The sequence below is a fragment of the Schistocerca piceifrons genome, chromosome 7 (genome assembly GCF_021461385.2).
Source record: "Schistocerca piceifrons isolate TAMUIC-IGC-003096 chromosome 7, iqSchPice1.1, whole genome shotgun sequence".
In the NCBI taxonomy this organism is placed as follows: Eukaryota; Metazoa; Arthropoda; class Insecta; order Orthoptera; family Acrididae; genus Schistocerca; species Schistocerca piceifrons.
Window position 1 is genome coordinate 270,618,816 of NC_060144.1, and position 19,080 is coordinate 270,637,895.

Below are 19,080 nucleotides of genomic sequence, written 5' to 3' on the forward strand. Positions count from 1 at the left end.
GACAATGCAAGACCTCACACAAGTCTTCGCACCCGAGAGGAGCTCACAAAACTTCAGTGGACTGCTCTTCCTCATGCACCCTACAGCCCCGATCTCGCACCGTCGGATTTCCATATGTTTGGCCCAATGAAGGACGCAATCCGTGGGAGGCACTACGCGGATGATGAAGAAGTTATTGATGCAGTACGACGTTGGCTCCGACATCGACCAGTGGAATGGTACCGTGCAGGCATACAGGCCCTCATTTCAAGGTGGCGTAAGGCCGTAGCATTGAATGGAGATTACGTTGAAAACTAGTGTTGTGTAGCTAAAAGATTGGGAAATAGCCTGGTGTATTTCAATGCTGAATAAAACAACCCCTGTTTCAGAAAAAAAATGTGTTGGATTACTTATTGAACTGCCCTCGTAGATGTAGAAAGTTTAATTATGACCACCTAGTATTTATTAAAAAGTTGCAGACTTCATCGGTATATTTAATTACGATTCCTTCATATCTGATTATTATTTTGGTGTCCGCGGCTCGTGGTCTTGCGGTAGCGTTCTCGCTTCCCGCGTACGGGGTCCCGTGTTCGATTCCCGGCGGGGTCAGGGATTTTCTCAGCCGCGAGATGTCTGGATGTTGTGTGTCTATCATCAACATTTCATCCTCATTCACTCGCAAGTCACCGTAGTGGCGTTAAAGAACTTGTGGAGCGGCGGCCGAACCGCCCAGCGAGGGCTCTCCCGACCGCCAATGCCATACCCTCATTATTATTATTACTATTTCAGTTTTTGGCTTTGGAATGCCTTTGCGAAATTGATTTAGTCTTTGCATGTAGTACAGGTTATATTGGCCGGTTCTGACGTGGAAAGTTAACCACAAAATTTTTATATCCAACTTTAAATTCCGGCAGTTTCATTGAAATACACTCCTGGAAATTGAAATAAGAACACCGTGAATTCATTGTCCCCGGAAGGGGAAACTGTATTGACACATTCCTGGGGTCAGATACATCACATGATCACACTGACAGAACCACAGGCACATATACACAGGCAACAGAGCATGCACAATGTCGGCACTAGTACAGTGTATATCCACCTTTCGCAGCAATGCAGGCTGCTATTCTCCCATGGAGACGATCGTAGAGATGCTGGATGTAGTCCTGTGGAACGGCTTGCCATGCCATTTCCACCTGGCGCCTCAGTTGGACCAGCGTTCGTGCTGGACGTGCAGACCGCGTGAGACGACGCTTCATCCAGTCCCAAACATGCTCAATGGGGGACAGATCCGGAGATCTTGCTGGCCAGGGTAGTTGACTTACACCTTCTAGAGCAAGTAGGGTGGCACGGGATACATGCGGACGTGCATTGTCCTGTTGGAACAGCAAGTTCCCTTGCCGGTCTAGGAATGGTAGAACGATGGGTTCGATGACGTTTTGGATGTACCGTGCACTATTCAGTGTCCCCTCGACGATCACCAGTGGTGTACGGCCAGTGTAGGAGATCGCTCCCCACACCATGATGCCGGGTGTTGGCCCTGTGTGCCTCGGTCGTATGCAGTCCTGATTTTGGCGCTCACCTGCACGGCGCCAAACACGCATACGACCATCATTGGAACCAAGGCAGAAGCGACTCTCATCGCTGAAGACGACACGTCTCCATTCGTCCCTCCATTCACGCCTGTCGTGACACCACTGGAGGCAGGCTGCACGATGTTGGGGCGTGAGCGGAAGACGGCCTAACGGTGTGCGGGACCGTAGCCCAGCTTCATGGAGACGGTTGCGAATGGTCCTCGCCGATACCCCAGGAGCAACAGTGTCCCTAATTTGCTGGGAAGTGGCGGTGCGGTCCCCTACGGCACTGCGTAGGATCCTACGGTCTTGGCGTGCATCCGTGCGTCGCTGCGGTCCGGTCCCAGGTCGACGGGCACGTGCACCTTCCGCCGACCACTGGCGACAACATCGATGTACTGTGGAGACCTCACGCCCCACGTGTTGAGCAATTCGGCGGTACGTCCACCCGGCCTCCCGCATGCCCACTATACACCCTCGCTCAAAGTCCGTCAACTGCACATACGGTTCACGTCCACGCTGTCGCGGCATGCTACCAGTGTTAAAGACTGCGATGGAGCTCCGTATGCCACGGCAAACTGGCTGACACTGACGGCGGCGGTGCACAAATGCTGCGCAGCTAGCGCCATTCGACGGCCAACACCGCGGTTCCTGGTGTGTCCGCTGTGCCGTGCGTGTGATCATTGCTTGTACAGCCCTCTTGCAGTGTCCGGAGCAAGTATGGTGGGTCTGACACACCGGTGTCAATGTGTTCTTTTTTCCATTTCCAGGAGTGTAGCTAAGAACTGACACTGCTTTGAAGAACGGCGACTAGTTTTGCACTGGTGCCCGCAGTGTTCGACGGAGGCGCCAAGCTGGGCTCGGGGCTGCTGCGCGGCTCCGCGACGCACCTGGGCGACTACGACGAGTGCGTGGCCGTGTCTGCGCGGCTCGGCCCGCCGCCCGCCAGCGAGCGCGTGCGCGGCCAGTACTGCCTGCTCGCAGTCGACGTCGAGGTCGACCCCTCCTGGAGCGGGCCGCGCGCCGGAGACCTGCACACCGCCGTCGACCGCGCGGTCATCTACCGCATTCTCTGGAGCTCACGCTTCGACGTGAGTTTGTCTCCTATACTGTGCTTCCATTCTGTCGCCCCCCTGAGACGAGACCAGTATGGTCTCACAAGGGCAGGCCACGACGTTCGGATCACGTGGTTTCTTCAGACTTTGAAAACCTTTAGTAGGCCATTAAAACAACATACAATAGAACTCCTCTAATCCGTCACCTTCGGGACCAGGACCATGGTCGGAACGAAAAAAGGTCGGATTATCCGAAAAATCTAATATTTATTACAAAAAATATAAAGACACATTTAGTACAAAAAATTAAACGATTTAAGAACTAAAAGACGTCTACAGTAATATAAAAAGATGTTTTTACACAGTGTTAAACGATATATTAACTAAGAAACGTCTACACACTCTATAATATGTGTTGGTTTTAAAAGGATAACGACAAACAAATTACAGTACTGTACTGTACTTAATAACGTATAAACGATATACAGGGTGAGTCACCTAACATTACCGCTGGATATATTTCGTAAACCACATCAAATACTGACGAATCGATTCCACACACCGAACGTGAGGAGAGGGGCTAGTGTAACTGGTTAATACAAACCATACAAAAATGCACGGAAGTATGTTTTTTAACACAAACCTACGTTTTTTGAAATGGAACCCCGTTAGTTTTGTTAGCACATCTGAACATATAAACAAATACGTAATCAGTGCCGTTTGTTGCATTGTAAAATGTTAATTACATCCGGAGATATTGTAACCTAAAGTTGACGCTTGAGTACCACTCCTCCGCTGTTCGATCGTGTGTATCGGAGAGCACCGAATTACGTAGGGATCCAAAGGGAACGTTGATGGACCTTATGTACAGAAGAGACTGGAACAGCACATTACGTTCACATGCTAACACCTTTATATTGGTCTTTTTCACGGACGCACATGTACATTACCGTGAGGGGTGAGGCACACGTACACACGTGGTTTCCGTTTTCCATTACGGAGTGGAATAGAGTGTGTCCCGATATGTCAGGCCAATAGATGTTCAATGTGGTGGCCATCATTTGCTGCACACAATTGCAATCTCTGACGTAATGAATGTCGTACACGCCGCAGTACATCTGGTGTAATGTCGCCACAATACGTTGTTTCATATCCTCTGGGGTTGTAGGCACATCATGGTACACATTCTCCTTTAACGTACCCCACAGAAAGAAGTCCAGAGGTGTAAGATCAGGAGAACGGGCTGGCCAATTTATGCGTCCTCCTCGTCCTATGAAACGCCCGTCGAACATCCTGTCAAGGGTCAGCCTAGTATTAATTGCGGAATGTGCAGGTGCGCCTTCATGCTGATACCACATACGTCGACGCGTTTCCAGTGGGACACACTCTATTCCACTTCGTAGTTGAAAACGGAAACCACGTGTGTACGTTTACCTCACCCCTCATGGTAATGTACATGTGCGTCAGTGAAAAAGACCAATAAAAAGGTGTCAGCATGTGGATGTAATGTGCTGTTCCAGTCTCTTCTGTACCTAAGGTCCATCACCGTTCCCTTTGGATCCCTACGTGATTCGGTGCTCTCCGATACACACGATCGAACAGCGGAGGAGTGGTACTCAAGCGTCAACTTCAGGTTACAATATCTCCGGATGTAATTAACATTTTAAAATGCAACAAACGGCACTGATTACGTATTCGTTTATATGTTCAGATGTGCTAACAAAACTAACGGGGTTCCATTTAAGAAAACGTAGGTTTGTGTTAAAAAACATACTTCCGTGCATTTTATTATGGTTTGCATTAACCAATTACACTAGCCCCTCTCCTCACGTTCGGTGTGTGGAATCGATTCGTCAGTATTTGATGTGGTTTACGAAATATATCCAGTGGTAACGTTAGGTGACTCACCCTGTATACTGTAAACTAAAAAATGTTTATAGCACTGTACATAAAAAGAAATTTTTTACAAAGAAATAAACTACTGTATGTATAAACTAAGAAATGATTATACTGTAGGCATTGTTTTTACAGTAAAAACGAAAACAAATTACTTGGAAAAAAAGTCAGTGACACATTTTTGTTTAACAGATGTTATTCTAGATTTAGCTGCAGTGTCCCTCCATTTTTTTTATCCACAAAACATCGATTGGAGTTGAAGTTGGATTCTGCTCGATGTGCTGAAGGGCGATGTCAAAAGTGTTTTTGCATCGTTGTGTGAAATCCGGGTGGGGGTTTCGTCTTCGCCGTCCGAGTCCTCATTCACAGTTTCCTGGCTAACAGCGGCAACAATCTGGTCGTCATTGAACTCTTCAAAAGTGTCACAGTCTTTGTCACATTCGTTGATTCACTCTTCAACTTCATTGGCAGCGACGTTCGGCTCAAGAGTTTGTAGATCTTTAACGGTTTCCAGTGCGTCGTTGTTTTGCTCATCTTCGGTATGCTCATTTTCTGCCATAACAGTCCGCAGCTCGTGGTCGTGCGGTAGCGTTCTCGCTTCCCACGCCCGGGTTCCCGGGTTCGATTCCCGGCGGGGTCAGGGATTTTCTCTGCCTCGTGATGACTGGGTATTGTGTGATGTCCTTAGGTTAGTTAGGTTTAAGTAGTTCTAAGTTCTAGGGGACTGATGACCATAGATGTTAAGTCCCATAGTGCTCAGAGTCAATCAATCTGTCATAACTTGTGGCCAAAGCTTACGCCACGATTTCCGCAGTGTATCAGGTTTCAATTCATCTCATGCTGCAGCGATTGTGTAGATGCCATCTTTGATGTTCAGCGATTTCATAGCCTCAAATAAGTTATGACCTCCTTCAGATTTTTCCAAGATTGAGCTGATATACTTTCTGCGATATCAGCTTTTTAATCATTCGATGACGCCCTGATCCATTGGCTGGATGAGTGAGGTCACGTTAGGAGGCAGAAAGAGAGCTTTTATGTCCCCTTTCACCAAATTTTCCTCAGATGGATGTGATGGTGTGTTATCCAACAGCAGTAGAGCACGAACAGGCAGATTTTTTTTGCTTCAAGTCTTTTTCGATCGATGGCACAAACTCGTCGAAAAACCAGGATTTAAAAAGGTTGCAGTCCATTCAAGCAGATGTTTGATTGCGGTAATAAACCGGCAAGGAAGATAAGTTCATATTTTTGAATGCCCTTGGCATCTTAGATTTGCCAATGACGAAGAAGGGGAGCTTGTGGGTACCATCTGCGTTGCTACAAGGAATGACTGTTATTCTATCTTCTATAAGTTTCGTTCCTACCATGGATTCATTTGAAGCTGCGAGCGTTTTTGTTGGCAACATTTTAAAGTTCAGCCCTGTCTTGTCGATGTTATACACTTGGCAGGGTAACAGTTCATTTTCTTCTACAATTTCTTGAAACTTAACAGAAAACTCCTTAGCAGCTGCGGCATCGGCAGATAGTTTTTCACCGGAAATAGAAACAAATCGGACACAGTGACGAGTTTTCCAATGATCAATCCAGCCTTCACTGGCAGCAAATTTACTTTCGGCTTCCAGGTTTTGGTGCAAAACTATCGCGTTTTCTTTGAGAATTGGCCCGGATATTGGTGTTCCTTTCCTTCTTTCTTGACAAAACCACATCCACAATGCGTTATCAAGCAGTTCAAGTTTAGGCTTTTTTAATGTTTTGCCATTCTTCAGAGTGTTTTCACCATCAGTCGTAACTGTATAGGATCCAATGTCTTTCCGATTCTTCCTCCAATCCTCAACTGTCGTAACACCTACATTCAGTTCCTCTGCAATTTTTGGAGCGATTCTCCTTCGTCCTGTCTTTGTAGCAGTGCTAATTTTTCATTTAGTGAAAAAGTTGCGTGTTTACCTTTGAATCCAGACATGTTGAAAAACAGACAACTGTACACACAATGAATCTACAGTAATAAGTACTATACAGAACACAGAATAAAGCAAACAACGACGTTTTTTAATCCCAATAAGGGATAAAACTGCACAATAACGTATAGTATAACAACATGCACAGCGATAGACACCGCAACAATGGCCCGACAGGCGTCCAGTCAGTGATAAGTCGGCACAGGCTCGCGGGCCTGAGCATGGTCTGGCTAACCGGAGTGACGGACCATCCAAGGTCGGATTAGAGGGGTTCTACTGTAATGTGTAAGTACTAAGACACACTACTCTGGCAATTCCGTGAAAATCGCAAGGGAAGTTTTACGCGTCTGTTATGTAACTGATGTATCTGCGCGAAGGTGCCCGCCGTGAGAAGTCAGTGTTGTCAAATGGTTAGCATGCGCACTTTGCAAGAGGGTCGTGGATAAGGCGACTGTTCGAATAGTCATGACATTTATTATCTGCAGTAGTCGGAAAACAGGGAGTCACCTTCATTTTTGTAGTACAGTTGTAAATTCTGTGATGTTCAAAAAATTTACACTTACACTATTTCTTGCTACATTAGCAACGTCTCACCGCTTAGGTTAACTGCCAAATGGGGCTTGCCTCTGTGTCTGCTGCTCGAAGCGTCGAGGTGCAAAGTAACTCCGGGTATAGCTCGCGCAGGATACGGTAGCTGATGCGTAGTGACCAGTTTTCATCCAAAGTGCTGGGTGAGGTCATTCATTTCCTCGGTAGGTGGGCACATAAGTGTTTTTCACCTTTCAGCGGACCAGCGGTGACAGAATCAAGGCGAGCACCCCCGCAGTCTTTCTCAAACGATTTTACAGAAACTATTCAGTAAAAAAAAAAAAACATTTTTGCTTTAGTTGTAGCTTTATATGTCCGGTTCATGATGATGTGCCCATCATTTCGTTAATGGTCACAGTTATTGTGATATTTACGTGAAAGTAAGACATCACGTGAAATTCGGAAAAGGGTGTAATGAAAAATGAAGGTCGCTATGATTTTGCGTTTCGTCCATATTATATATATGTTGTTGCGTATGAAATTTAGCTAACACATTGGATTGTTCTTTAGACATGGGTAGAGGTATCTATCTGTCGCCAATCCCAAGGGAATTGATCTGATGTAGCACACTCATTTGCGATCGCGCCGCGCCAGCGATAGAGCCAAAGTGAAATATCCACAACATTGCTCATATTTCATAAACGGTTTCAGATATCGAAATGAGATTTTGGCAAATCATAGCCCGCAAAGACGAGAGTATTTTTCCATATCTTTATTATGTAAATCTTCATTACTACCGTATTATTCCAATAACTCCAAACTTTCTCAGCGAAAGAAAGAAATTTTTAACAGCTATCGGTAGCTGGAGAATCGAGAAATGCTATGGGTTTCGGAACAACGTATGTGAAGACATTACACGTTTTTTGTACTGATATTGTGCTTTTTCATGTGCTACTGACTTTTTTCCTCAGTTCCTTAATAAACCACTGTTTCAGTATTCTCTCGCAATAGTGCCCGCACAACATGTTAGTGAGGTGAGATGTGTAAATTCCGCTGTGTTTTGGCAAAAGAAGCAAATTTTGACATAGCAGCCAGAGAAATGTGTAGGTTTTACTCAAAATTCACCACTCACGACAGTTCTTTGAAAGTTATAAGGTCTACAACTTTGCTTTCGGCGTTTTTTCCCCAACCTTTGAGGCTTTAATGAAAGAAATTGGTTACACATGTATCATTCAAAGCATTTTCCATCGCTGGCTACTATTTTCTCCCATCTTTCGGGAAGTGTATGAATCCCGCGTTGAAAAAATTGTTCATCTTTTGAAGCGATCCACGAATCGATCCAATTTGTGACTTCATGAGATCGGAAGTGTTGGTCAGCCAGGCCAGGCGCCATTGATCTAAACAGGTGATAGTCAGAGGGAGCAAAGTCTGGAGAATACGGTAGGTGGGTAGGACTTCCCATTTTAACGTTTCCAAGTACGTTTTCACCTCTTTTGCAACGTCGGGTCGAGCATTGTCGTGCTGCAAAATCACTTTACCATGCCTCCCGCTGTATTGCGGCCGTTTAATCCTCTGCTCAAACGCATTAACTGCGTTCGATAATGAGCACCTGTGATTGTTTCATTTGGTTTTAACACCTCATAGTACACGACTCCGAGCTGGCCCCACCAAATGCAGAGCATGATCTTGGAACCGTGAATATACGGTTTGGCCGTCGACATGGAAGCATGGCCGGGGTATCGCCATGATTTTTTGCGTTTAGGGTTATCGTAATGAACCGATTTTCCGTCCCCGGTCACAATGCGATGCAGAAATCCCTTCCGTTTTGCCTCTGAAGCAACTGTCCACAAACACACAAACGCCGTTCAACGTCTCTTGGTTTTTGCTCACACGGGACCCAAGTTCCTTCTTTCTGAATCATGCCCATACCTTGAGACGTTTTGAAATGGCTTGCTGTGTCACTCCCACTAATCGTGCCAATTCTTCTCGAGTTTGACGCGAGCCTAAACTCAGCAATGTCTCCAATTCTGCATTTTCGAAAACATTTTCTCTTCCACCACTATACCGGTCTACGACGTTAAAATCGCCGTTCTTGAAGCGTTGAAACCACTCACGACACGTTCTTTCACTAATAGCGTCCTTACCATACGTGTTAGAGAGCATTCGATGAGACTCAGCCGCTGTTTTCTTCATACTGAAACAAAACAGTAACACTTCCCGCAAATGACGAGAATTAGGCTCTTGAAATGACATTTTCAATCAAGAACAACTATATGATGAGGACATAAATCGACTAATGTTTGAATGAGGTTATGTTGACCGAGGTCCAAGCTAACTGCCGGACGTCTGCGATCTGTTTTTTTCGTCCGCTACTTACCGTTGTCGCCACCTATCGGCAAACTGCGGAAGCAAAACTGTACACCTTTCACAAATGATTAACAATCCAACCAAAAATAAATCGCTGCATTTTCGGCGGAATTCATTTTAGATACTTAAAGAAAGTAGAGCTTTTCGAATTGTCATCATGCGAGTGTGGGCTTGGAGGGGCCCCACTTAATATTTACAAAAATTGTGAGCCTAGGCCTCAGCTTAGAACGGCACTTTCCCCTACAGCGCTGTGAGCGACTCCCCACCACTGCCGCTCTCCCCCACTCTCCCCACCCGCGCTCGCGCATCTAGCGGCCACGGCATTTTCCACGCACTGTACCTTACCAGATTGCACCTATAAGGGTTTTCGCAAATCAAGAAGGCCATACATTTTCAGGAAAACTCTATCCGTTTTTTTGTTTACTTGTCGGTAGTTACAAATATGTTAGTTCTATTAATAAGATTTAATTAAAAAATAGCAAGTAGTCAAATAACATGAAATTCACTAAAACTTTGTTTTTTTTTTTTCAATTATATTATCTCTCAGATGTCATATAAGTTAAATAATATGACAAGTAACGAAAAAAATGTAGATTAATTATGTGTGAGCGAGAGTCGAGCCGTCATCTCAAACACATGTCTTACGAACCTCGAATGCTAACCACCTGACCACCGTGAACTGTAACTTCCAGCACCTACGCACAGATACATAAACCATATAACAGACGCGTAAAACTTCTCTTGCGATTTTCTCGGAATTGCCAGAGTAGTACACCTTGCTGCTAGCACATTATGTTGTTTTAATGGCCTACTAATGGTGTACTAAGTTTGAAGTAAATCTTTGATACCAACGTCTTGGCCTTCCCTTGTCAGAATAGGGATTGGCAAGTGAGATTCTATAGGCTTATTAATTACACTGTGATTGCCATATGGTTCGATCAGTGGCCTACTACTCATCTTGCCTTATGTTAGTGATCTACCGTTTTGTTTTAACCAGGGGACAGAATTAGTTCTATTTGCAGATGATACAAGCGCTGTTCTTATGCCAGGTAAATAGGCACTGACGGAGAAAATAGTAATGGTGTTCCTCTGAAAGTTGTTGACCGGTTTCGCACAAATGGGCTAGCTTTAAACATTGAAAAACGCAACTCATCCAGTTTTGTACTGTCAAAGACTTCCCGCATTCTATTAACGTAGTATACCAACAAGAAATAATAAACAACACCGAAAACTGATGAAAAATTTAAACTGGAAATACCATGTAGCAGACCAAAAACGCTTAGGTTCGGCTAATTTTGCCATAAGAAACACTGCTAACTTTGGAAATACAGAAGTTAGTAGGTTAATACAGTTTGCATATTTTCATTCACTGATGTCTTATGGGATAATATTCCGTGTTAACTCCTCACCTAGGTAAAAAGTACTCGTTGCACAAATGAAAGTAATTGTGAGGGCATGCTGAAAAGTAAGGCCTCTGAACTGTTGTGTCAAAACTCGTAAAGCTTTTTAAATAAAACAAATGTTACTACCATTCTACATCTGCATTTCTCAACATATTCACCCTGCCAAAGAAAATTTTTCTCGCAAACAGGGCACAGTTTGCAGAATGAGATTTCCACTCTGCAGCGGAGTGTGTGCTGATATGAAACTTCCTGGCAGATTAAAACTGTGTGCCGGACCGAGACTCGAATTGTGAGGACGGGGCGTGAGTCGTTCTTGGGTAGCTCAGATAGTAGAGCACTTGCCCGCGAAAGGCAAAGATCCCGAGTTCGAGTCTCGGTCCGGCACACAGTTTTAATCTGCCAGGAAGTTTCATATCAGCGCACACTCCGCTGCAGAGTGAAAATCTCATTCTGGAAACATCCCTCAGGCTGTGGCTAAGCCATGTCTCCGCGATATCCTTTCTTTCAGAAGTGATAGTTCTGCAAAGTTCGCAGGAGAGCTTCTGTAAAGTTTGGGAAGTAGGAGACGAGATACTGGCAGAAGTAAAGCTGTGAGGGCGGGGCGTGAGTCGTGCTTGGGTAGCTCAGATGGTAGAGCACTTGCCCGCGAAAGGCAAAGGTACCGAGTTCGAGTCTCGGTCCGGCACACAGTTTTAATCTGCCAGGAAGTTTCAGGGCACAGTTTGTTGGTACTGTCACTGTAGAATAGTTGCCTTTGCTCAACAGGCCACTAACTCACCTCTGATTGCACCGCTTCATCACTATCAATGTCCGCCCCAGTAGCTGAGTGGTCAGCGTGACGGATTGCCGTCCTCTGGGCCCGGGTTCGATTCCCGGCTGGGTCGGAGATTTTCTCCGCTCAGGGACTGGGTGTTGTGTTGTGTTCATCATCATTTCATCCCCATCCGGCGTGCAGGTCGCCCAATGTGGCGCCGAATGTAATAAGACCTGCGATGTGGCGGCCGGACCTGCCCCGCGAGGGGCCTCCCGGCCAATGACGCCAAACGCTCATTTCCATTTCCATCACTATCAATGCGAAGTCCCTGAAAGTGTGCTTTAACTTTTGCAAACAGATGAAAATCGAATGAGGCCAAGTCGGGAATGTATAGAGCATGATCGATGAAAGTTAACCCAAGGGGTTGAGTTGTTGCAGGCGTCGCAGCGCTTCTGTATGGTCTGGAGTGTCATGCTGAAGGAGAGTGTGCTCGATGTGTGGACGAACTCTTCGATTACAGTACGGTGTTTCTCACACGCCGACATAGTTACGTCACACATCGCCATGCTACACTCTACAATTCGGAGCCCTCTAGCGGCAGAGAGCTGGAAGTATGTAGACGTGAAGAATAAATGTATAGAGTGTTAATTATGTTTGTTGTCCGCCCCTGGCAGCTAAGTGGTCAGCGTGACGGAATGTGATACGTAACAGCCCGGGTTCGAGTCCCGGCTGGGTCGGAGATTTTCTCCGCTCAGGGACTGGGTGTTGTGTCGTCCTAATCATCATCATTTCATCCCCATTGACATGCAAGTCGCCGAAGAGGCGTCAACTCGAAAGACTTGCACCAGGCGAACGGTCTACCCGGTGGGAGACACGAGCCACACGGCATTTCCATTATGTTTGTTTTATTAAAACAGCTCTAAGAGTTTGTGTATAAAAAATTCGGGGCATTACTATTCGGCACGCCCTCGTAGAGTTATGTATGCGATTCAGACACACATATTTCTCAGGTATTTTTTTAAGTAGGTGCAAATGTTAACACGGCCTAACAAGACATTTGTTCATTTATCAAATTTGATATTACCAATCCATCTGAATTTGAGAGTAACAGAGCTATTCACAAGTACAACACTAGAAGGAAAAATTATCTGCATTGCCCTTTAGGGAGCTAAAGGGTTAAATAGGCAGCTATAAAATTGTGTGGCAGTCTATCCATTGAAACAAAATGTCTGACAGACAGAAGAAGTATTTTTAAATGTAGATAAAAAATGTTTCTCCTTAATAATGCCTTCCCTGTCACTGAGGAACTTTTGAACAGAAATATTTATTCTTTACAGAGAAAAAAAGTGTAAATGGCTAGCATTTTTATGTTCTTAGGATCCCATACCTCAGGCGATAAAAAGGAACCTGTGGTGTCACCGCCAGACACCACATTTGCTAGGTGGTAGCCTTGAAATCGGCCGCGGTCCGTTAGTATACGTCGGACCCGCGTGTCGCCACTATCAGTGATTGCAGACCGAGCGCCGCCACACGGCAGGTCTAGAGACACTTCCTAGCACTCGCCCCAGTTGTATAACAGACTTTGCTAGCGGTGGTTCACTGACAAAATACGCTCTCATTTGCCGAGACGATAGTTACCGTAGCCTTCAGCTACGTCATTTGCTACGACCTAGCAAGGCGCCATTATCAGTTGCTATTGATATTGTAAATAATGTACAGACAAGAGCTGCGTGCAACATTAATGGATTAAAGTTAAGTACTCCACCATCTGCGTCCGTTTTTCTAAGTTCTAATTTCCTTGTCCTGCTCCAGACCTCACGCCCGCCTGCGTGAGCTTAAACGCGTGCCTTTCGGCTTCCTCTAAACTTCGTGGGTTGGCTCTCCTGCCAATCCACAACAGAACCCTTATAGGATTAAGAATACAGGGATCAAGTTGAAATTTGTGTCAAATACTAAGATCTATGGTTCGTTGGCAGTGTAAAAAATTTAAGCTTCTAAGTCAGTGCAGTCAAAAGATAACGTCATTTATGTCGCATATGTACATAATTAAGTTTGTACCGAGTGGAAGTCCTACTTGTACTTGTTCAGTTTTTAAATGTACATATGTTCTGTTTTTGTTCAGTTGACACTTCCCATCAAATATCGTTTAGTGTGAATATGAACTATGTTATTTGTAGCTAAATAGCTAGCTAACAATAAAACGTAGAAGAGAGGATGTAACTTATCAATTCTGGGTTCCAACTGTGTGATCCTCTATTGGCTCTTGCCTACAGGTTCACTTTTTCGGGGATGTAAGTTTTCTCCAACCTGTGGGTGATGTGCCAGTCTCTCTCCAATCCTAAAGGAGTTATGGAGAAGGCCTAAGAGGTTGGTTGAAGGGCAAGTGATTTTTCCGATATGGAACGTATTCCCTAGCATGTGTTGAAAGGAAACTTTTGAAAAGCTTTGGTAGGAAGCATCATTTTGCTATAGTCATTTAAATGGGCAGAAATGTCCAATGAAATTGCCTGCATGCGGCTATTAAGTGTGATGGGCTGAAAGGCAGAGATTTTAGAACAATTTCGGTGAGCAATTTTGGAGCTCATGTAATCGGAAGGCGGTCGGCATCCCTCGTGGGGCTGAGGCGGAAAGTCGTGGGCTCCCTGGGGCGGAGATTGTGTTTTAAAGTGGTCATCATTTTATTGGTCGTGATCAATGAGGTACTTTACCTGTAAGAAAACTCTACAGTGGATGAACTTTTAGCACTAAACATATTCTGGTCCTGTGGTAGGGCCTTGGAATCTTTATGGAATCTTTTTGGAGCTTGTGGATTGCTACAGGATTTTTAATTATTGGCTTTTGAAATGGTTCTCTTTCCATAAATTTCGTGAAAAATAGCTCTTGCAGATTTGTATCAAAATTATGTACTCTTCCAGCATCACTAATTGCTAATGCAGTACGTATTCTAAGTTCAAGGAAAGAGAAATAATTTACTAAAAAGTTCGATGAATGAACGTACAAAGAACGATGTACTCATCTTTTGGTTTATACTTAATGAAGAATTCAACTTTTGGCTTGGGCATGAGCACAGGCCTCGGGTATTTTTACTGACGAAGTGAAGGCACTGTATCACGGTATCACACCACGTGTTTTGTTTCACATTTTAATTCGACACAGTAGTACAAATACACCATTCATCTCTTTGGCACTCAAGAGTGTCTTTTACTCATGCCTTTGTGACAAAAGACATGCGGTAGGCTCTCTGAAACAAATACTAACACATACTGACTGCCACCTACTGACTGATCATTTGTTATGTATTCAGTTCTATATATTGAAACATGAACGTCTAGTATGTTCTACAAGCTGCATTGTTCAAATTAATGATTATAATGACATCTTATTTTTGTATTATTCGCAGTTTCATGTAAACTTACGTCTCTCACTACTGCAAAAATCAAAGGAATAAAATAATGGTAAAAGTTATTTTATAAAGTTGCAAAATATAAATTTTGGGAAACTAAAACATGCTATGTGTAAAATTTAGTACATATCTAACTTTTAGAAAACACTGAATTATTTATGAGGATTTAAGTGTATTTTTAGAACATCAATATAGCTTCGTGTTTACTACACAAATTAAATTTGGAAAAATATGCAAATCATGCGGCATTTATCATAACTCATGTAAAGTGAAATCTATGGGATAATTAATTTTTATAAACAAAAACTTTTAATTCAAAGATACAAATAATGTTTCAATACGTCAGGAAATGATCTGGAAAAAAAATAGAATTTCCGTAAATACACTGCACAACAAAATTAAGTTTTCGAAACGCCGTAATTGTTTTCTATTGCCATGAAGAAGTTTAGAATTTGCCTCTATAATGAGGCAAAAGTGTGGCATCCTGTGACGTCAACCTTGGGCTCGACGAGGCTTCTGACAGCAAGAAAAGTACGACATTGGCATCGATAGGTTTCCTCTGTAAAGGAGCATTTTCAATTATCAGTAAACATAAAGCGGGTGCCACCGAGGGTATTATTGTATGAGAGGTCTTAGAGGGACCGTTTTCCATTGTAGTCCCATATATGTCAATGCCACACCCATTCGTGATCATGCCGTAGGCTGGCGGGAAGCTGAAGGGCTGAAAAAGAATAAGCACCCTTTGCTGCTTTGCATCACGTTCAAATTTCGTCGAATGATTTTGAACCATCTCTAGTGGTCCCAGCTTGTACATGAGAGCAAAAACTGCGGTCGCACTCACTCCAAAGGTGTAGGAGTAGTTCCCTGGGAATGCAGCCCGAAAATGTCCTTGGAGAGGGGTTGGAAAAGCCGGTGGTGTCAGCAGCGCCAAAGGTAGTCAAAACCGTCGTCCTGCTGGTCATCGCTCTGAGAACTGCCATTCTCGACTTCGAAATGTCTGGAAATCAACACCCCAAGGAGAGGGGTGGTGTCGTTGACGGCCTTTGTGGCATCCCGTGAGTCCTTTTCGTGTTGATTCTTAGCGGCGGTGTGTCTGAAATGTTTCCTTCGAATACCCATGAGAAAACCGCGTGATTTCAACACTGGGTGCCACCTTTCTGGCCACTGCAGGGACGTCGAAAGAAGCGGTGAGAGGGACGATGGCGCGGGTCGGGGGCGGGGGGGGAGGAGGGGGGGGGGGGTCGGGAGAGGAGGTGTGACGACCTTTCTATAGTGTGACACGTCCACGGTGGCGTTGGGTAGAATTGCGGTGAAACTTGGTGCCAATGTGACTTCATTAACCCACCTTACACATCACATGAACTTCCAAGCTTTTTTTTTCTCTTCGGAAATGTCGAAACCTTGTTATATGAAGCGTCGTCAAGCGCGAGGGTAACGTTACAGTGCGTCATACGCTTTCACCATTGCAGAGGAAGGTTGTAGGCACCTCTAACCCAATTACAAACTTATGGGTCGCAATGGAGAGCAATTACGAGGTTTTGAAAAAATGATACTTAAATTCCGTTGCATAGTGTACTTTATTATAACATGTTAGTTCAATATCATAATTAGAGTGAAGATTGTCGAGAAAAGAGATAGGACCGCAGTGTTTGGTAAACTGACGATCATATCGCAGACAGTATTAGACATTGGAATCTCATACTCTTGTTTTGTTATACACACATAAAAAAAAGTTTTGCATGACCCCGGTTCCCAGAACTCCTGAAGATAGACGTTGATTGTGGATTCTGTGTCACAGACACAGTCGCTTTCACTGTTCAGAGATGTCACTAAACCCGCCCAAAGATGTAAACAACCATGCATGAGCAGCGCCTATTAGACGGAGAAGGTCCGGCAGCCGATCAGTTCCAGTCATTCCAGCAGGAAGGCGGCACATGGCTCGTGCTGCCTGTAGTTCAACCATGCTTAGACGGTCAATACCGCGGTCCGATAGCGTCCGCATTGTTACTTTGTGCCAAGAAGGGCTTTCAACATGGGAAGCGACCAGGCGTCTCGGAGTGAACCAAAGCGATATTGTTCGCTCTTGGAGGAGATACAGGGAGACAGGAACTGTCGATGACATGACTCGCTCCGGCTGTCCAAGGGCTGCTACTGCAGTGGATGACCTCTACCTACGGACTGTGGTTCGAAGGAACCCTGACAGCAACGCCACCATGTTGAACAGTGCTTTTCGTGCAGGCACAAGGCGTCGTGTTACGACTCAAACTGTGCACAATAGGCAGCAAGATGCCCAACTTCACTCCCGATGTCTATGGCGAGGTCCATCTTTGCAACCACGACACCATGCAGCGCGGTACAGATGGCTCCAATAACATGCCGAATGGACCGCTCAGGATTGGCATCACATTCTCTTCACCGATGAGTGTTGCATATGCCTTCAACCAGACTATTGTCGGAGACGTGTTTGGAGGCAACCTGGTACAGGCAGAATGCCGTAGACACACTGTCCAGCGAGTGCAGCAAGGTGGAGGTTCCCTGCTGTTTTGTGGTGGCATTATGTGGGGCCGATGTACGCCGTTGGTGGTCATGGAAGGCGCTGTAACGGCTGTACCATACATGAATGCCATCCTCCGACCGATAGTGCAATCATATCGGCAGCATATTGGCGAGGCATTCGTCTTCATGGACGACAATTGGCGCCTCCATCGTGCACATCTTGTGAATGACTCCCTTCAGGGTAACGACATCGTTCGACTAGGCTGGCCAGCATGTTCTCCAGACATGAACCCTATTGAATATGTCTGGGATAGATTGAAAAGGGCTGTTTATGGACGGCGTGACTCACCAACCACTCTGAGGGATCTACGCCGAATCGCCGTTGAGGAGTGGGGCAATCTGGACCAACAGTGCCTTGATGAACTTGTGGAGTATGCCACGAAGAGTACAGGCATGCATCAATGCAAGAGGACGTGCTACTGGAATTAGAGGTACCGGTGTGTACAGCAATCAGGACCACCACCTCTGAAGGTCTCGCTGTATGGTGGTACAACATGCAATGTGTGGTTTTCATGAGCAATAAAAAGGGCGGAAATGATGTTTATGTTGATCTCTATTCCAATTTTCTGTACAGGTTCCGGAACTCTCAGAACCGAGGTGATGCAAAAATTTTTTGATGTGTGTAATTCCGAGAAGTGAGAAGTTGTCTAGCGGCTTAAAGTGATGCCGGCGACCCTTGCTAGACTGATCTGATAGTGTGTCAGTGCAGAGAATTAAACCAAGCCGTCTTGAAAATTTTCCGACTAAATCTGTGAATTAGTAGACTACGTCGTGTGATATGTCTCGCGTACCACACACTGCCGAGGGAGCGTGGATTCTTTCCGCGGCCGCAAGTGCGACTTCGGCACGCAACAGAAGTTCGAGAATGGGCGGTAGGAACGTTTCATCTTGTGTTGAAAAGAATGGGAAGATTTATTCTGTTTTAACTGACATGGGAAAAGCCTTCAAAAGCGTGAGGTGGGATAGCTCATGCTTATGCTAATAAAACACGGCATCGATTGCACAGAAAGTAAACTGATTAAGAATTTATACCTCGCTCAAAGAACTTACGGGAATGCATCCAAATGATATCATCGAAAAGCGCCGGCACATCGACAGGTGAACACTAAGGATGGCGGTTATCACTGTTTTATCGTTTTCTTTTTTTTTTTTTGTTCAACGCCAGTTTAAACCGATTATTAAAACCAAAAACCACTTGAATTAATCAGTTTCTGAAATAACGGATTTTCGGTGTTTTTTTTCCTGAGACGGAGTTTACATCTGAGTTGGTCCCACATATGAGCTATCGGGGACAGATCAACACCATGCAGGTAGTTCGTAGAGACATGTGCCATGTGTAGACGAACATTGTCTTATTGAAAAATGTCACATGAGGAGTAATTTGGGGTAATACATAAGGATACAGGACGTTTGTGACGTACCGTTGTGCTATCAGAGATCCCTAGATCAGTCGTGACCAGAAGTCATACTCAGTGATTCTCCACTCAGTGATGCAACGAATAACACCGCTGTGCCTCTCCAAAACAGTGGAAGAACAGGACCTTTCCGCAGATCGTCGCCGTATGGCTATGGTCATCATGAGTAATACAAAACCGTGAGTGATCGCGACATAA

General features: G+C 44.9%; 1 protein-coding gene across 1 annotated transcript in view; it reads left to right on the forward strand.

Annotated features, from left to right (window-relative positions):
* The window catches only part of LOC124804826 (nose resistant to fluoxetine protein 6-like), a 364,094-nt gene that overhangs the window by 248,084 nt on the left and 96,930 nt on the right, over positions 1-19,080 (forward strand). The window contains exon 4 of the mRNA XM_047265170.1: positions 2,388-2,644. Coding sequence (XP_047121126.1) covers positions 2,388-2,644 — 257 coding nt within the window. The remainder of the gene's footprint in view (positions 1-2,387; positions 2,645-19,080) is intronic.